Here is a 19939-nt window from a genome sequence, read left to right on the forward strand (position 1 = left end):
GTAAATGTGTTAAAACTGGGGTGTTTACTTGCTGATGTTATTTATTGAAAAAGTATTTGGTCACATAAAACCTAAATGTGTGTGTTGTAAAACTAGGAAATAAAATAGAAAACAAAATTAAACAATCTCAAACCTCATGGCTGTTTTAACTCAAGTGAACTCAAGTGAACGAGCTGCATGGTTACAAATGGGATAAAATAAGTTACTTATGAGAGAGAGAGTGCAGCAAATCAATTTTTTTTCATAGTGGAGAGTGATGCCTTAAATACTAACATTCCTTACTATAGAGGAGATATGGGGTAGGATTTGGTAAGAGATACAAAAAGTAGAAGTAAAATACACAGCCTTGTCATTTGTAATCCCTCCAGCATAATTAGGATTGTCTAATTTTTGCAGGGTTTTTGTTTTCTTTTAACTCATGTTGTGTTATCCTTATGCCACAGACATAAATTTAGATAGCACAGAGCTCTGAAACCATCATTTTCCTGTCTGTAGGCTATCCACAGTAACCCTTCAATACCTCTCACTTATATTATTGGTGTGATTTTAACCAAGTTCATGACAATAGCACTATGTGTGGTATTTGTCGTTACAGCTCGATGACTGTGCCCTGCAACTCTCTCACAATGGAACCTATTTGGATTTGGAATCTACTCTGGCTGAACAGAGGGATGAACTGGAAGGGTTTCAGGAGGATGCTGGGTAAGAAATGCCCTTTTCTTTGTTTTCTGAAGGCGGGGGAGTTCTGCTATAGTTGTCCACATGTTCTGCTTTCAACCTGCTTTGAAAAAGGGAATGCATAGATTTGACACCCTCAGGAAAGGATTTTTTGTGTCTTCTTTTAGTTTGCCAGCAAGTGTGAGCTGATTCACTGTGCATTCTAAGTGACTGTGGGGGTTTTAAAATGGCAGTTTATATATATACAATGGTGCTGTGGAAAGGTATGGTATGGAAAGCATATGGCTCACAGCTTAATAAGCCATGAAAAATCAGCTTTTATAGTTTTGTACAGCTAGGAGCACTTAGTTTGAAATCAATGTGGCCTATTCAGAGAAACCTGCTTGAAATATTCTATCCTTATAGCTGTGCAACATACTTACTGGCAAATGTGGGGGTATTGTGTGAGAATACATAAAGCATGAGAAGACCCACTAATGAGAAACAGGACTTCAAGAGCTCTATATGAGCTCTATATGTTCATTCGTCCCCAGTACGTTGTGATCTGTGTTCTGATGCTTTTTCTCACAATGGGTGTACCTGCTGTGGTGTATGTGTGTAATACATCGGTTTTATAAGTATCATTCAGTATACTAATGTAAATGTTAGAGAGAGCAGATATGTCATTTACACAGTAGCCTTCAGCAGTGTTGCAGTATACATTATTATTTTAGATTTTGTAACAGGTCTTAAACAAGCTTTTTTACTACAGGACTTGATGCAGATGTTGTGACCATGTTTGGAACTGCTCACTTGAATTTGTCTGGGCTGTTGTTGAAGTCAATAATTGTATCTGAGTTAATTAGCTACAACAACAGGCAAGAATCAGCAGTTCAGTTAAAAACCGTAACAAAAAGCCAGACAGTAATGAAATTACACTTTATGAGTTGCCTACAGCAGGCAGGAGCACTGTACAGTTCCTACTAAAGTGCTTGGCCTAGGAACTTAGCTAGGCACATGGCATGCAACATTTAAGCCTAAGTAAGCTACACTCTCCCACATTCTTAAAACTGCTTCACTGTTTGTAATTCCTGCAACCACTATCACTAAGCCTGAGATCTGATATGGCAACTCAACCCTGCTTTACTGTTCCCACAACAAAACAAAACTTGTGAAACGAATGATGGAATGAAACCACTGTATCATTGTTGTAGACCATATATTCCATAAGCAGCTGTGAAATGAGCATTAGTGCTCAATAAAAACAACTCACTGCCAGTTTACATTTAAAGGGGAGGGTTAACCGAGCTGCAACCTGACAGTACCCACATCTACTCACAAGATATTTAGCTCAAGAGGATGCCCAGAAAATAAATTCAATTTCTGATGAGGAAAACACATAGGGAAAGGGATTTAATAGCAATTGTTTTCAGCAAAAATAAGATGTTATGTTTTATGTTCTAAAATGTGTTGATACAATTTGATCTTTGTTCAAGAAATTGGTTTGAAGTCACTTGCCTCAGGGACTTGATATTAATTTCCTATAATCTCTCTCCTCCTGGCTGTGAAATTGATACTATTAAACCTATCAGGACAGTAGTTTTATTCATCATCATATATATTTTTTTTAAGTTAGAGGGATTGACATAATCAATTATTCTCCCATACCCCCTATCTTCCCTGCTTTTAGTTATCTCTCTCTGTGTTCATGGGTTGCTATTAAGTGTCCTTCTCTCTGAAAAGAAGATTTTCCAGGTGTCCTTTTGTAAAAGTGGCAGCATATCAGTTTATATTTCTACAGCAAATACATTTAATTGAAAGATTACCTCTTTTGTGTTACCAGAAGAGAAAGGGGGATACATTATTTAATGAATTGTGGCTATGTAAGACAGCTAAAAAAATGTGAAATTTCTCTGAAAATGAATAGTGATACCTCCTCTTAGCCAGACAGCCTTCATGTTGTAATGCCAACTGGCTCTGCTTTTTTGGGCAAACAATAGATTATCTGTGTTATTAAATCCATACAGCTTTCCAAAAAAGGAATAAAAAATCAAGAAGGAGGATTTTTTTTTATAATAACAGAGTATTTCTGCATGACGTGTGTGTACTAAAGTTCACAACCCTAAGCCCGGTTTTTGTAAGAGAATAAAAGGTACACGGTTCATTGTTGGAACAAAATAGTATTATTTCATTATACATTTTTTGCTTTACATATTAAGGTTGCTTCATCTGATGCTGTTAGGCTAAGGCTGACCTACATACTTAGAAGGCATGGAAAAAAAATGTATTTTTAAAAGTTCTGATAGAAGTGGTTTTAAGTTCTTAAATCAGTTTAACATACTTGTGAAAGGAAATGTCTGATGCTCAGATCTGGCCATTTACATTGGCATTTGTATGAAGGGGTGGGAGGGTCAGTTTTACAGACTTTGAACAGGATTTAAAGTCTTATACAGGCTTAAGGCTTGCAATGGGAATTGTAATAATATTGCTACAGAATATCCACACCCAAATAGCTTGTTTTTTGCTAAAAAAAATTTAGTGGTTGAAAAAGTATTAAAAACATATTTTTGTTTTTTGTTTTAAATGACTATATGGTGATAACCTCACCCATAAGGGAAAGTTCTGCTTTGAAATAAATAATGAAAACAATGTGTATCATTTCACTAAATGGGTATGGTACATGGTAAAACATGCTGTGTTGTATTAGAAGATCTGAAGCAACCCCCCTTGTTTTCCATAAACATTTTTAGATGCCTCTTGGTGTCTCCTTATCTAGGACTTACTGGATAAACATGCTTTGCACCTCATCAGAATCTGAAACTATAATTCACAGAAAAAACTCAAATTATCTGTTACTGTCAATGCGGCAGATAAAAGATAGACTTCAACAAACCTATAACTCTATTGCTCTTTAATTATTAAGAGATAAAATGTTCATTAATATATTAGCTTCAAGAAATCTTGAACTTGAGGAATTATTTCACAGTGCAACTTTGTGATTTATCATTACTGTAATAGAGGACTAGCAATGCGTTACTGTTGACCATTAGGACCCACAACTAAAGACTAACCATGAACTAAACCAAGTGCAATTCTTGTAGTATATTCTCTCTGATATTGTAAGGAAACTCCAGCATGCTTAATACAGGATTTTTCAATTACAGATGGCTGTTTTATGTTTTCATTGCTGCAGTTACATGCATAATGACTGAAACATGCCTTATACGAGAACAGCACTTCCCTTGGCCCTTGAAGTAAGGCTTAACTGGAGTAATGAAACACAACCTGCTTTAAACTCTTACGTTTATCATCTTGGATCTCTACCGCTCCATTTCTTATTAACCAGTCCTTAGTTCTGAAGTGTTTTGAAACTTTGATTACATTTACATTTTTAGCGCTTACAGCAGGTTCTCCAAATATGCATTTTAAAAGCAGTTCTTTATAATGATTGGCCTTAAATTATGTTCATGTTTTGTTGATCTGAAACTTGAGGGCTTGCTGTACTTTACTCTTGTACTGTACACTTACTGTGGTCTATTGTTCCCTGTATTTGTGAACCTGGGCAGTGGTGTTAAAAACTGTACAGAATATACCTGTATTGACTGTTGGCTTTGTAAAATGGAAGCTTGCATCCATGTAGATTCAACAAATGTAATTTAACATCTTGAAATGGATTGTATTGGACATATAACTTACAAGCTCACCAGCATGAAAACAGCTGTTACTTAAATAATCCATGCAATCAGCTATGCTATTGTGTCTTATAGTTTGGAATCACAGTATTTTGATACATTTTGAGTAAACTATGCAATGAACTCAAAATCACTTTACACTTTAAATGGAATTTTATGCACTTCATGAGTAGAAATCACAAAATAAAACTGGCTCATGACATTAGACTTACAATAATGGTGTTTGCACACACACATTTTTGCTGTTGAAATGGAACATTTCTGTGGACATGTTTGAATATTAATGGACATATTCATACCCAGGAGTGGATATTTTTATTGATCTTTTCTTATTTTGACATAATTTTAGACCTGTTTACGTGCAAGTGTGATTTGCAGTGAGATGGCTAGATAGGTGCATTTGAACTAAATAGTGTGACTATGTTGCTATTTATTCACTTGGTTACATAACATGTATTTATTATAAATTTGAACTGCTTTACAGATAATCATGAACTTTACATCCTACTGTATATGATGAATTATTATTAGATAGCCTTTACAGTGAGCACATTCCTATGATGCCTACAGTGAGGGAAGAAAGTATTTGATCCCCTGCTGATTTTGAACGTTTGCCCACTGACAAAGAAATGATCAGTCTATAATTTTAATGGTAGGTGTATTTTAACAGTGAGAGACAGAATAACAACAAAAAATCCAGAAAAACGCATTTCAAAAAAGTTATAAATTGATTTGCATGTTAATGAGGGAAATAAGTATTTGACCCCTTCGACTTAGTACTTGGTGGCAAAACCCTTGTTGGCAATCACAGAGGTCAGACGTTTCTTGTAGTTGGCCACCAGGTTTGCACACATCTCAGGAGGGATTTTGTCACACTCCTCTTTGCAGATCCTTTCCAAGTCATCCAAGGCTGACGTTTGGCAACTCGAACCTTCAGCTCCCTCCACAGATTTTCTATGGGATTAAGGTCTGGAGACTGGCTAGGCCACTCCAGGACCTTAATGTGCTTCTTCTTGAGCCACTCCTTTGTTGCCTTGGCTGTGTGTTTTGGGTCATTGTCATGCTGGAATACCCATCCACGACCCATTTTCAATGCCCTGGCTGAGGGAAGGAAGTTCTCACCCAAGATTTGACGGTACATGGCCCCGTCCATCGTCCCTTTGATGCGGTGCAGTTGTCCTGTCCCCTTAGCAGAAAAACACCCCCAAAGCATAATGTTTCCACCTCCATGTTTGACGGTGGGGATGGTGTTCTTGGGGTCATAGGCAGCATTCCTCCTCCTCCAAACACGGCAAGTTGAGTTGATGCCAAAGAGCTCGAATTTGGTCTCATCTGACCACAACACTTACACCCAGTTCTCCTCTGAATCATTCAGATGTTCATTGGCAAACTTCAGATGGGCCTGTGCATGTGCTTTCTTGAGCAGGGGGACCTTGCGGGCGCTTCAGGATTTCAGTCCTTCACAGTCCTTCAATTGTTTTCTTGGTGACTATGGACCCAGCTGCCTTGAGATCATTAACAAGATCCTGCCGTGTAGTTCTGGGCTGATTCCTCACCATTCTCATGATCATTGAAACTCCACGAGGTGAGATCTTGCATGGAGCCCCAGACCGTGGGAGACTTACAGTTATTTTGTGTTTCTTCCATTTGCGAATAATCGCACCAACTGTTGTCACCTTCTCACCAAGCTGCTTGGCGATGGTCTTGTAGCCCATTCCAGCCTTGTGTAGGTCTACAAACTTGTCCCTGACATCCTTGGACAGCTCTTTGGTCTTGGCCATGGTGGAGAATTTGGAATCTGATTGATTGATTGCTTCTGTGGACAGGTGTCTTTTATACAGGTAACGAGCTGAGATTAGGAGCACTCCCTTTAAGAGAGTGCTCCTAATCTCAGCTCGTTACCTGTATAAAAGACACCTGGGAGCCAGAAATCTTGCTGATTGATAGGAGATCAAATACTTATTTCACTCATTAACATGCAAATCAATTTATAACTTTTTTGAAATGCGTTTATCTGGATTTTTTTGTTGGGGGGGCAACCTTTGATTCTGCTTATTTTTAAAATGTGTGTGTTCGTTAGTTAACAAATGACAAACACAAATCATCTTTGGGATTAACAATACATTGTGGTGGAATAAATTGACAAATGCAAGTTACAATACAAATAAAGAGATGGCAGGGTCTGTAGATAGGCCTTGTAAATGAATCTAGTAATATGAAGACACATTGTAATGAGAGCTTTTTATTTTAACTGGAACAGAATAGGTTATTAACTCATTAAACCAAAAAGAATGGGACAGCACTTACAATGTGGAGACACTTGCCATTTTATCAACTCTGTCCCTTTAAGTTTAAGGTACTTCTGGTGTGAAAGGCAATCCAAACTGAAAACTATTCAAAAACATAATTCTGATTACTTCTCTGGATATGACATTCTCTGGATATTACAGCTGTGGACCGACTTGGTCCTGAATGTTTTATGTCTATGGTCCCCTTTTTAAGTGATTTTTACATCTTAAATAAACTACTACAAAATCTTAACATTGCCTTAATTATCTTACAGAGGTACAGGATGTGTTGACTATAGGTTTTGCTTGTCATTCTCTAAGCTTTTTGAGGTAAACAAGTAAAATTAAGGGAAATTAAAAGTCAGATCAGGATTACCTATACTATACGTGACTTTTGACTTATTTGAGCTTTTTGACCTCAAAATGTACTGATTTGAGTCTTAACTTCCCTGAATGTTAATACAACAAAGAATTTATAAAATCAAGAGAGAGTTTCTCAGTCGTGTGTCTGCTCTTTTAAGATTTCCCATTTCCCTTTAGACTCCAGATATATCCAGATTCTTTCGAAGGCCTTATGGTTTTGCTCTGTACAATCTCAGAGGCCTTTATTTAATTGGATTTTGTGCCTAATATTAAACCCCTTCATGGTAAATAATAGCCTGTAAAGGAAACAGATTACATTTCAAGCCTCCATTGTAACTAGGAAGATATTCTAGCAGAATACCACTGGTCTAGTCAGTTGTTTATTTGGGTATAAAAACATTAATGTCAGAAATCTATAGATTAGGCTGCCAAAAGATTGCCTGGTTACAACAGGAATACATGGGAAATAATACGTAAGCATTTGATCAGCATTTGCTTACATTCTAGTTTAATTTTGGCATAACTGAAACATTGATAAATTGACTCCTGCATGCTTACTGTTTATCAGGAATGCTCACAATCCTGATATCTGTATCTCTTACTAAACATCAAGATACTACACAAAAAGAAAGATGCCACTGATTATATCACTGCCACTACCACACTGGCATGCCTACACATAACAGATTTGTGTAAATGGGACAGTGATGCTTTTCAATTTTTTCCACCACATTTGGACATACCAAGCTCAAGACTTGATAACAACAGTAACAGTGATAATCCACAGTTTGGATTCTTAAGAAAGACATGCATGCAAGCCCATACAAAGCTCTTTGCAGACATTCTTGAAGAAATGATCAAACCATGATAGCGTAACGGTAGCAAGATTTAAGTTAAACAATTATCACTCTGGTTTTTAAAGTGAAGCTATTCAAGGCCCCTCAGCATGTTAACAGAATCAGAATGCTCTCACCATTTTTGCGGTAATACCCAATAATGACACCACATCTGCAGTTGGGACGACGACTAGTTTTTCAGGGAAGTTTTTGTTATTCTAGTTTTTGGGTGGCCTGAAGCTTCTGTTTCTCAGAGCCGTCAGTATTTGAGAAAAGGCCTCAGCAGGAGTTCTGATGGGTTACTTCACACAGTCTTCTTTTTTCTTTTTTCTTTCGTTTCTTTTTGACAGACATTAATGGATTCCATCTATTGTGATTTTTTTTTTTTAAATACAGTAGGCCTTTCAGTAAACCGTACCATGTCACTACTCTTGGGGGAAACTGGATAGCAAAACCTTCCTGAAGAAGTAAGCCATAGAAGACAGAATAATAGTCCTTTCCTTCTTCCTTTTCCTCTTCCTTTTCTTCTTCTCCTCCTCCTCCTCCTCCTCCTCCTCCTTTAACTTAAACTTTTTTGTTTATAGACCACTGTTTAAACTTGTCAAACCTGCTATTGCAATATTCTTGACCAAGGCTTTTAATTATTTTTGTCAATATATGCAGAAATGAACACATTGAACTATACAATGATATGTAGATATGTACATTTAGCTCTTTTAAGTAGTACTTCAAATCACAATATGAAGCTAACCTTTAACATCTGAGTGTCAACAACAATAGATGATCCATTAAATATGCATTTTTTCAGTTTATTATTTTAAGTGTAATGTGTTAAAAGGCATATATCATTACAAAAAGTAAAGAACATTGAGTAAGTACTCTTGGAAGAAATTATATAATGCTGTGATTAAATATATAAAGGCTTATATTTCTTATATATATTATACTTTGAGTGTTCTAGCTGAAAGTACACATATTAGGAATCTCTTAATAATATTTGTACAACTAGTACACACAATATTCTTGAGTAAACCATACTTAAAAATATTTAGTACAGTATTTTATTAATAACAGTTGAAAAAAGGGTATAATGTATTTATGACAAAGGAACACACTCTATATGTAGAAGTATATATTATGTAGGAAATATTCTGTTTGGTATGTGTACTTTGTTTTTCGCCTGGAATTCTACTATTTCTGATGTCTTAAGATAATCAACTAGACTTTCATCTTCCCAGTTTATGGCAGGTCTCCCGAGTTTAAGATTATAGTCTGTAGACTTCTCTGTTTCCCTTCCATGTGGCTATGTTGGATTTCTTTTTTTACATTTTGATCAAAATAATAGGAGTAGTGAGTCACCTATGTGTGAACCCTGTATTTACAGCTGGGTTTAAGTAGGGCATGTGGTTAGAGGAGGGATATTGGGTGATTGGAGTGGGAAAAAATAACAGAGGTGATCTGGAAGAAGAAATTGACAGTAAGAGCCAGTTTCCCTTCTGTAACTCAAAAGGGAAGTTGCTCGGCACGCTTCAGGATGAGCAAGGAATTCCTGATGCTTCCCTGAACTAAACAAATTTGAGAGATCCCCAGTGAGATCTCTTGTGTAGAAAATTATTATTCCTTTTGTTGTTGTTTGTTTTTCTTATCCTGTGTGGTGTGACAGGCCTTGTATCTTTGAACAGTGTAGTAACATGGTATAAATATAGCGGCCAACATGAGCTGGATTAAGGAAGAATAATCCACACTTTGTTGTTGACAGCCTTGTCTAAACAGACTCTAATGGACAGTACGTGAGTCTGCAGGTGATCTCTGGTAATCTGCCATTTGCTGAAATGGATCCCCTTTCCTGATGCCAGTTCATTTCAGTTTTCAGTCAGTGTGTGTGAGGTACAACAAGGGGGGCTGGTGGGTGGGGATGTGACACCTGTGTCTCAACAACAGTATAGTGATACAACTTGATACGAGAAAATTATAACACAGTTGAGTACAAAGGTGGTTTTAAAACTGTCTATCCATACTGATTTCCCGTGGAGTACAATTGCTTTACAAAGGCAGCAGAAATGTTGGTGCTGTCAACCAGGCTGGAAAATCTACTATCTATCCATACCATCACATCAGTCAACATATTGCAATGCAATCTTAATGAGCAAAAGCCTAAGCAATCTGAATTAATATACATTATTGTTTACATTAACCTGCAATCTTTTGGTATTGCAAATCAAAATGCTGTTCATATAAAGCACAAACAAATGATGTGTAAATTCTGGTTATTCCCTCTGTATAATTTTGTCCAGTGTCCATCCAGTCCAATTTGCTTTTGAAGCAGGGATTAAAAACTTGAAAAGCATAAGATCATAGAAGAGTAAATTTGTTACCAAAGCAGCTGCAGAAATACATTGTGACATTTAGTGTCAGGTTTAGCATTTTAATTTCAGACTCTTCCTGCTAATATGAAATTAATTTCCATCTGATTGGTTGTTTGAGAGTATAGAATTCTGTTGTCCACACCCCTCTGGAGAGATCAGATATTACTATGGTTTCACTGTGTGTTAAAGATACGTTCTACAGTGAAGCACGTACATTTATAAACACTTTTTGTGTAGGACATACAATGCATTTACACTTGCCTATTACAACACACAGCACAATGTGTTGAAACAGGCACCACACTATGGGCCAGATTAAATCAAAACTTTGACCCACCCGCTAATAGTAAACAACAAAACTGTACTCAGTTGCGGCTTCATTTTTAGTAAGATGCCACTTTCCTCTAATCATATATGTAACCACTATGATGTACAGGTTTGTAGTTTCCTATTAGCGGGTGGGTCAAAGTTTTGATTTAATCCGGCCCTATGTCTATGTTTAAAGCACGAAATAGTAACTATTATAGTTAGTAAAAAACTATGCATGCTACTTAACAAAAAAAATAATATTTTTTTATTGTTTGCTAATAATACATTTTATTTTGATGTCCTTATAAGAGGGACCATTATTTAAAATTCTAAGACTCTTAATATGTCATTATAGATGCAGAAATGTCTGTTGTGTGTAGTTAATGTAGTTATTAGGTCCATGGACCCGTAGTTGGATTATTGAATGGCTTTTTCAGTTTTTGAACAGTTTCTGATGGTTCAACGGACAAAAACAAAGGGATATGTAATCTCTGTGTAGGGAGAAGTACATCAAATTTGAGCTATCACTTAAAAGCCAAACATGCTTATATCCACGGTGCTAGTCAAGGTGGTGTACAGCATCAGTATTAATAAAACAGAGGAGAGCAGCATTATCTTCTGAAAACTCGTCTGGCTCAGTGAGAAGAAATAGGTGACCTATCGAGCCTATGCCTTTAAAAGTCTATAAAATGCAGTGCAGATTTTCAGTTTAGTTCAATTATGATTTAACTGCATATACAGGGTATTTTCAGTACATTTATAATAAAGAAGCAAAGAACTCTTAAGACTCTTGTGACCTCTTTTGTTTTTTTACAATTCTGTCCTGGATTGCTGGAATTGTTATTAAAACAAGATTTGGTAGGATTTCCTTGGGATTATTTTATACCCATTCTGCTAGAGAATTACACTAATATATAATGTAAATGTTTTATGTAATTTTAACATTAAACATTAAATATGTGATTAATCACAATTATTACGTGACATATTTAGATTAATCGTCTTATTTGTGTTTGTAATCAAACATTACAGTAGGTACTACATTACTGAATTAACAATATATATATATTTTTATAACCCCCCATTTTGAAGTCTCTATAAACACATGTTACTGCTACATCCTTCATAACAACAAAGTAGAGATAAAGAAAGACAACATGCATGTGTCTCACCAAAACTGCATTTTCGTGTTGTGTGTCACCTGCTTTTTTTAATGCTGTAATCTGACAGGCTATAATCAGCTACAGTGTTGCTGGAAAGACTGATGCAGCCCTCTCTGATAACTCTGCAGACTCCCTGGTTCAGATCAAGCTGTGGGATTCAGTGTGGTGTGGCAAACTGAGGAAACTAACCGATTTCAAGTTCGCTCAATCCAGGAGCACTTGGGGCAATTGTGTGTTGCCCTTTTGGGAACTCTAGTCACAGCCCACTAAAGTTTGGATTGTATTAACCAACCTGCGCTCCTAATGGATGCCTTTACCAGTTGAGCCACTCCTAAGGGAATTCTGTGGTTTAATTAAGCTGATATTGTTTTGGTGTCTGTGCAACATCTTAAATCTTCTTCCTCTAACATCAGTTATTTCAACTGAATTCTGTTTCATACTAAATTCTCCAAACGTATTACCAGAATGTCTAACTCAAAGTTATAGTTATATATTGTAACAGGGTGAGCTCACCCCGCCACATGGCTTTGCTGTGCCAGTCTGGAACGCTTAACTGACTGATTGACCAACATGAGAACACAGCCCGTGTAGAGTTGGCTGATCAGTAAATTTTCCCCTGGGGTTGGCACTACGCCCTTTTTAAGTAGCCTCTGCTCCCACCAGAAGGAGACACAGAGAGTGGAAAGTAAGAAGGGCTGGGGGGAGACTGTATTTGGGAGTATTTTTAATTTAGGACAATGTGCTGATGGTTTTGTTTTGTGTAATTATTTAAATAAAAGTATTTTATTTCCTTTAATTCTGTTTCTACCTCCTGCCTCCTGGGTGCCAGCTCACTATTGATTTTACATTTTCAGAGAGTGACCCAAATCTGTTCCTCATCTTAGAAAAGCTGGTTCCTTTTAACCAAATGATACTTTGCTAAGTTATTATTTTCTGTATTACATAAAATGCATGATATCAGTTTTGCTTCACAGAAGCACATATTTCCCACCACAAACAGGAGTCAAATTTCTGCAAATAAGAACAGAAATGCAGTTACATAAACGTGTGTTTGCATTTGTAATTTAATTTACCAGTATGAGAACATTGGAAAATGTCAGTTGGTATTTTTATTTATTTGGCAGAAGGCAGACAATATTTTATTCCGTCTTTAAAGCGAGTTTGAACAAATGTATTTTGTTTTCTCTGTAAGAGCAAATCTGCTCTTACTTTTGCACTGGAGATAAACTGTTGTACAGTGAGTATTGTGAGTTACAGATTTGAATCACCAAATCTCTGCAATTGTACGGCCCTGTCTGGGCTGCCAATGGAGGCCCTTACAAATTGACTTTGAAACTACCCTCTTCTTCAGTGAAAGTTAATTTAATTTACATTAAATGTTCCACTAAATACAGAGATGCATTACTTAATTTTAGTACAGTGGAAAGCAATTCAGAATGAACTGGTTGATACAATGATCATTTTTAATGTTTAGTGTTTCTTTTAATATAATGCTGAGGGCTTTCAATGTACAATGTAAACATTAAATGCCAACATTAAATCCCATAATGTTCTTTAGTCAAGGACTGGTGATATAGTAAATAAAATGTTGTTTATTCATATATTAACCGTTTTTACAGTTGATATTAAACATCTTATTATATTTCAGTTTTATTTGTGATTACACAGTTGAGTCAGAGCATGCTGTTGTTTTAATAAAGGGATCAGAAACATACATATTATAAGTAACTTACTGTAGTATAAATACAATATATGAAGACAACATATTGAGCAGTCAATACTGAGTGACATCAGTGGTACTCTCACCATCACTCCAACACTGGCACTCATTTAGGCTAGACAATACAGGGAGACACAGAAGCAAAGTTTTTCTGATTGCTAGAGATGCCTGTATTGACACTGCTCAAATATACAGTTCTTGAGGCATTGGAATATTGCATTCAAAGTTAGACCCCAGAAACCAATAGTTTGCCAAAGCACATGAGGAAACTATACGTGGGCAATTTATTTAGATGAGAGTTGCAATAAAATGCTTAACCACCGAAAATACCAAAACACAGTGTCAGTAAGCTTGGTTTTCATGACCATAGCCTGGTTTATCCAACGTCACATTTTAAGTGGTGGGTTGTTAAACTTTTCCTTTGTTTAATCAGCTACCTTTGTTATAATCTTAGGTGGATGTAATGCTATCTCCAGTCAAGGTGTGTGTGCTGTGCTGGGGGTATTATGTGTCTTCCTCCTCTCCCTGACATGCTCACTTTGTGCTCACAATGTCTATCACTGACTGGACAATGGAGGTCTTTCTGTGGGCTGCTGGAGACGTCAAAACACTTTTCACTCTCCCTTTTAGAATTGTATGGTTGACTTCTTCCAAGTTACTTTGACTTAAAATAAAATAAACACTTATTGTGCTGTTTTTCATAAAGAAATAATACAAATAAATTCACTCCATTGTTACTTTAGATGGAAAACATTAGAGTAATAGAAAACATGTTTTTTCCTTGCTGGGAATCCTTTTCTCCAGTACATTTTTTTTTTTTGGGAAGCTTTGAAAGAAATAACAAGCCCAATTTTTGGATGGTTTGTTTGCCTGTTTGTTGATTTGGACAAAAGTAGAATGTGTGTCTGTTATCGCTGCTGTGAAACCTTTTCAGTATTTAATGTCTGTACCGTCTCTAAGTTCTTTGCCAACAGAGAGAGGATTCTTCTTCCTCAGGTCAGGCAATAGGGAGATAAATTACATTTCCCTCCTCTGTTTTTATTGTGCTGTGTCAAATAGTGTGTGCTGCTTAGAACAGAGAGGGGCTCTGTTTTTCAAGCAGTATATGATCACTAAAACCTGTCAGTTTACAGCCACCAATTTAAGGCTTTCTGACAGTGCTTATCCAAGGAATGGCGCAGTGGTAAGAAGAGGCATCCTGTGATTGGCAGGGCTGTGTGTTTCATTCCCCGCCAGGGTTGACTCAGCAGAGTGGAGCGTGACTGTAGTGCACTAAGGGACGTCTCTGCGGCGTGTGGCTTTTAGCAAGCACAGTAAAGAATTATTGACATTGAACAGCTCGCCTACATACCAGTGATTTCTAACCTTTACGACTCTATTTTCTGAGTTTAATATCTCATATTCAGTTAATACTAAGGAGTATTATAAAGTCAGATTTTCAGTTAGGTTGAATTGCATCTTTAAATGATGTTGCTGTCCCCTGCACAAGAAAGCTCCCTCAGATTATATTGTGATTAATAATGATAAAATATTTCTGTAGCCTCATCTAGCAGTTATAAAAAAACAAGGTCAGTTATAAAACTTCCTAGAGATGCACTAATAAGTCAGATCAACAAGCATACAAACAAAAATAAACACAAATCTCATAATAACTTCGCTGTTCTTCAAGCATCTAAAGACAATTATATTTTTGTGCATGAATTTGTTGGTTTGTTTGCAGTCACTTTCTTATTGATAAACACTCTGACAGTCAGATCTTTCTTCATTTGGTTTATGTTAAGCTTAGAGGTCTTTCCACCCCCCCCTTTTTAATTGTAGAAATTAATTCTTGAAAAACTCATAGAAAAATGAAGGTAAGGCCCTAAAGAAGATGTAGAGTTTCCAGACTGAGAAAGAGGAGGAGACCTGATGTACAGCTGTAAAAGTGCTAAGATAACCTAGAAGTGCAAGAGTCAGAGGGCTCTTTTATTTATTTTAATTACTTATCTATTTGGAGACAGAAGCGTGAAATGGATATTACTGACTGATGTGTAAATGTAAAGTAAATAAAGCACAAGTATCCCTTGCTGTGCACTCTACATGGCTGGAAACAATAAAGACTTATGCAGGTAGGCGTGCGAGGGAGAGACAGAGAGAGAGACCGAGAGATTTTGCTGATTTTGTCAAGACGCATTTCAGATTGGGTTTCCTGAGAAAACATTTGCCTGATGTAGGAGCACACCATAACCCTCCGTTAAATAAACACTGTGTGGCTTAGAAGTCGCTTGGAGTTGCCCCTCATATATCACCCCTGTTGAGCTGATGTGGCCAGTGGATGTGATTGCTAGTTACACTGTTTATCCTCACCATCAAGAGGTCATGGGCTTAAGTCCTGGCAGTGCTGCTGATCAGTTTACTAGCCAATTGAGCCCTAAAGTAGTGCCTGGTATGCTGATTTGATTCCGGTCAAACTGGAGAGTTGTAGATCTTGGGAAGATGAAGTGGAATTGATTTCTTTATACCTTGACTATTACCATTAAGAGGCTGACCTATGCAGTCTCTTACTACTTGGAAAGGGGAACTAGCAGATAGAGACCAGTAGAGATGGTTAATAAGAGCAAGGCTTTATTTCATTCCCAGTTTAGCCTCTGGACAATTTGTGGAAGCTCTAGGGGGAGAAAAGGAAATATCTGCTTCAGGGCCCTTGTCTGAGACTCCCTTGTCTAACCTTTTACTAGGCTGTGTCAAAGAATGTGTGCTAACCCTTAGCATTTGTTGAGCTCAACTGTCTTAAATTAAATGACAAAGTATGGACATATGGTCCATGGTCCACATGGTCTACATACAGTCAATCTCTTTTACACACCTTCATACACTTAACATGTCCACTGGTAGTGTACAGTTATTTAATCTTGTTCTGGGTTTGGGAGATTTGCATCTGGCTTCTTTCTCTGTTATTATGTTATGCAATAGTTTATTTATCTGAACATCTTCCACAGGTATTTTACTTTGGAATTAACTGATAAACTTATACATTTCTGTTGTGGATTTCTATGACTGTAATCCACAGTTTAGATCAGACACAATGCTGATTTAAAAAAGTTACCTACTTTTCCAAATCCATGTTTTGCAGCTTTAGATATGTGTTCTTTGAGTGCCAGCATCAGTAAACACCTCCCTCTCTAGGTTGGTAAAATTATTTATATCTTCCAGTGTTCTTCCATTCGCTGAGAAGGCCAAGGTCATCAGTAAAATCAGCTTTTGTCATTTGACAGGCAACTGACAAGCTTTCTGGAAATACATAATAGATGTCCCTGGTGTAGTGCCAGAGTTTACCTAACAAAAAGAGAATTAAACAGACATGTTAATGCAACACTCTCTTAAAAGATGTGGAACTGGAAATAGCATTTACAGTTCATCAAGTCATGTATTACACCACTAAGGGCCATTTGAGTATTAATATTCCTTTCTTAATTGAGAATTTGACTTACCTGCTCTTGTGGTTTAGAACAATATACTGTACAATGTGATAAAGGACATTGATTTTCTGGGGTAATGAGGTCATCACACACTGAATATAGAAATGGAAGAATCTATTATCTACAGTTTCTCTTATATGGGTAACACGTGATGAGTTTTTCGTTTTCTATATAGTGGCAACTTGTTATCCTTTAAGAAGCAAAATGTGAAATTATTTTCTTCAGTGCTACACGACAAGAGATTGAACCCTCGTCCAGGTACATATTTACCATCATGATGGGATTAATGTATTGTAGTTCTCCAGCCTTAATCTCTTCAAGGTGAAGCAGCATTCTCCCTCACCATAGCAATCTCAGCATATTCGTTTGTGTATTCAAAGGAGTGAAAGGTGATAAATCAGAAGCTCCCTGGCAGAATGGAATACCTCTCAAGTTTGTGTTGTGTCCTCTTGTTGCTATGCATACACTGGCAAAGAGCAAAACAAACATGTTGTCACTTCATGGCCTCCTTTTTCTCACCTATAGGAGCGAGGACTGCTAATGTTGTTCTGGAGTCAGTGCACTGGCAGAGTAGAAAAAAGTAAATATTTTGTAGACCACCCAGTATCAGACATGAACAGTTAGACTAAGAAGTATTTCTGATTTACATATACTATCTGTCAAGCGTCTGGAGAAATGAATCTAACACATGTATGTATATTAAACTTTCAAAATCATGCTACATAGCACTCCTTGATTCATATAGTTGATGTACATTAATTATTAAAGTCATCTTTCAGTAGCCACCCAACAGACCAACTAGAGTATTTTTGTTTTTTAAGACAACAGGAACAGTGAGAATATGTGCTCTGTATCCTTTGTTAAAATGAAGTGTGTGTATCTATACCATTCGAAATATATCATTGTGTCTGGCCTAGACCTGCACAATACGTTATGAGTTTCAAATAATTAAACATTAAACATTATACAGTTGGATGCAGAGAAGCTGTCATCTAGGACGGTTTCATTTTTGCTAACCAGATATTTAGATTGAAACCTTTACCAAAATTGTACGCAATTGTTTATTGCCAGAGGCATTCTTAAAAATGAAAAAACACCAGTCAATGTGCCAACAAAAAAGTGAGGAGTAATGGGTTAGGGCTCTGGACTCTGCAGCAGAGGGTTGTGGGTTCATTCCTTGGTGGGGGACACTGCTAAAGGTCCCTTGAGAAAGGTATCTTTCCTAGATTGCTCTAGTAAAAAGCAAGCTTTATAAATGGGCAATTGTATGTAAAAATAATTTGATGTACTGTAATAGTTGTAAATTGTTCTGGATAAGTGTGTTTGCTTAGAAATATAAAATAATTATAATTATTATCTGTATAATAGGGTTTGTTACCTAGATTCCAAATAAAAAAACAGCTTGTTTAATAACAGATGCACAACAGTGATACAAATATTTATGTAATGCTTTTTGTGTGTTTTTCTACCCAGGAGAGGCAAGAAGCACAGTATGGTTTTGAGGACACAGCTGTCAGTAAGGGTCCATGCCTGCATCGGTAAGTTGAATGCCTATTATTTATATTTGGCAAAGAAAAAGCTTTTCAAAAGTGTGGGAAACTCAGACTTTTCGGGGAACGGGATGCCATATCATAAATCAGCTTGCCTACCTTCACTTGCTATTATACAGAACATAAAAAAACAAGAAAGGAAACATAAAGTCACCCTGTTTTTTATGTTCTGAAAAGTATATTAAAATTACGAAGACATTTTTTTTTCGACTCCCAGGGTTGGTTAGCCTCCTTCAGAGGAATGGAATGAGGCAAAGCTCTCGTGTGTGAGAGGGAAATATATCATTGTGTGTGGGCCTGGACCTGCACAATACATTTCAAATAATTAAACATTATACAAGCTCTCATCTGGGAAGTTTAACATGGTTTTACAACCCTGTTACAAAGTGTAAATTGATAAAAAAAAAAAAAAACATATTGTAACAAGCATGCCAAACAGTGGAGAACTAACCCACACCCACAGTCAGTAAGCGATTGTGTACAGAGTGCTAATTTACACATAACAGAATCAAATTAGAGGTTTTAGATTAACTGTGTATCAGTACAGTGCATGTCCAGGCTTGTTGGACTGAACATTTAGAATGAGGAGGGTCGGAAGAAAGTTTGCTTTTAATGACACATTCATTCACCTTTTGCGTCTCAAAGTTAAGAAAATGTTTTTTGTGATAATAACAGTGAGTGTCACTGATGCTCAATGAGATTCCCTGGGGGAATTTAGTTTTTCACAGCTATAGCAGCTTGTCAAGAAAAAGTGTAGGCCATGTCAAACAATATAATGGTTTTGCTGATTGATAAATAACAGTCTCCCATTGTCTCTGCTATGTACTGGGGTTTGCTGTTGAGGAAACTAACTGCTATGCTGTATGCCAGTGTTTTCTGCAACCTGGTTCTGCTTTACAGAGGTGGACTTTTAAAAGAGGCAGAGGAACGATAAAACCTTTTTCTATGGGCTTGTGCCTGCTCGTCTCCATCCACTGTGGGTTTCTCTTTGCAATTAGCTTGCAAGCACATTCCTATGATGCCTACAGTGAGGGAAGAAAGTATTTGATCCCCTGCTGATTTTGTACGTTTGCCCACTGACAAAGAAATGATCAGTCTATAATTTTAATGGTAGTTCTATTTTAACAGTGAGAGACAGAATTTCAAAATAAAAATCCAGAAAAACGCATTTAAAAAAAGTTATAAATTGATTTGCATGTTAATGACGGAAATAAGAAATAAGTGCTCCTAATCTCAGCTCATTACCTGTATAAAAGACACCTGTCCACAGAAGCAATCAATCAGATTCCAAACTCTCCACCATGGCCAAGACCAAAGAGCTGTCCAAGGATGTTGGCAACAACTCAACTCGCCGTGTTTGGAGGAGGAGGAATGCTGCCTGTGACCCCAAGAACACCATCCCCACCGTCAAACATGGAGGTGGAAACATTATGCTTTGGGAGTGTTTTTCTGCTAAGGGGACAGGACAACTGCACCGAATCTAAGGGACGATGGACGGGGCCATGTACCGTCAAATTTTGGGTGAGAACCTCCTTCC

General features: G+C 36.9%; 1 protein-coding gene across 5 annotated transcripts in view; it reads left to right on the top strand.

Moving 5' to 3' along the window:
• fhod3a (formin homology 2 domain containing 3a) overlaps nt 1-19939 on the top strand; it is a 248677-nt gene that overhangs the window by 14268 nt on the left and 214470 nt on the right. For all 5 annotated transcript variants that reach the window (XM_066715994.1, XM_066715995.1, XM_066715996.1 and 2 more), the window contains exons 2-3: nt 596-702; nt 18326-18390. In XM_066715994.1, the coding sequence (XP_066572091.1) occupies nt 596-702; nt 18326-18390 (172 nt within the window). The remainder of the gene's footprint in view (nt 1-595; nt 703-18325; nt 18391-19939) is intronic.

The sequence above is a fragment of the Amia ocellicauda genome, chromosome 10 (genome assembly GCF_036373705.1).
Source record: "Amia ocellicauda isolate fAmiCal2 chromosome 10, fAmiCal2.hap1, whole genome shotgun sequence".
NCBI lineage: Eukaryota > Metazoa > Chordata > Actinopteri > Amiiformes > Amiidae > Amia > Amia ocellicauda.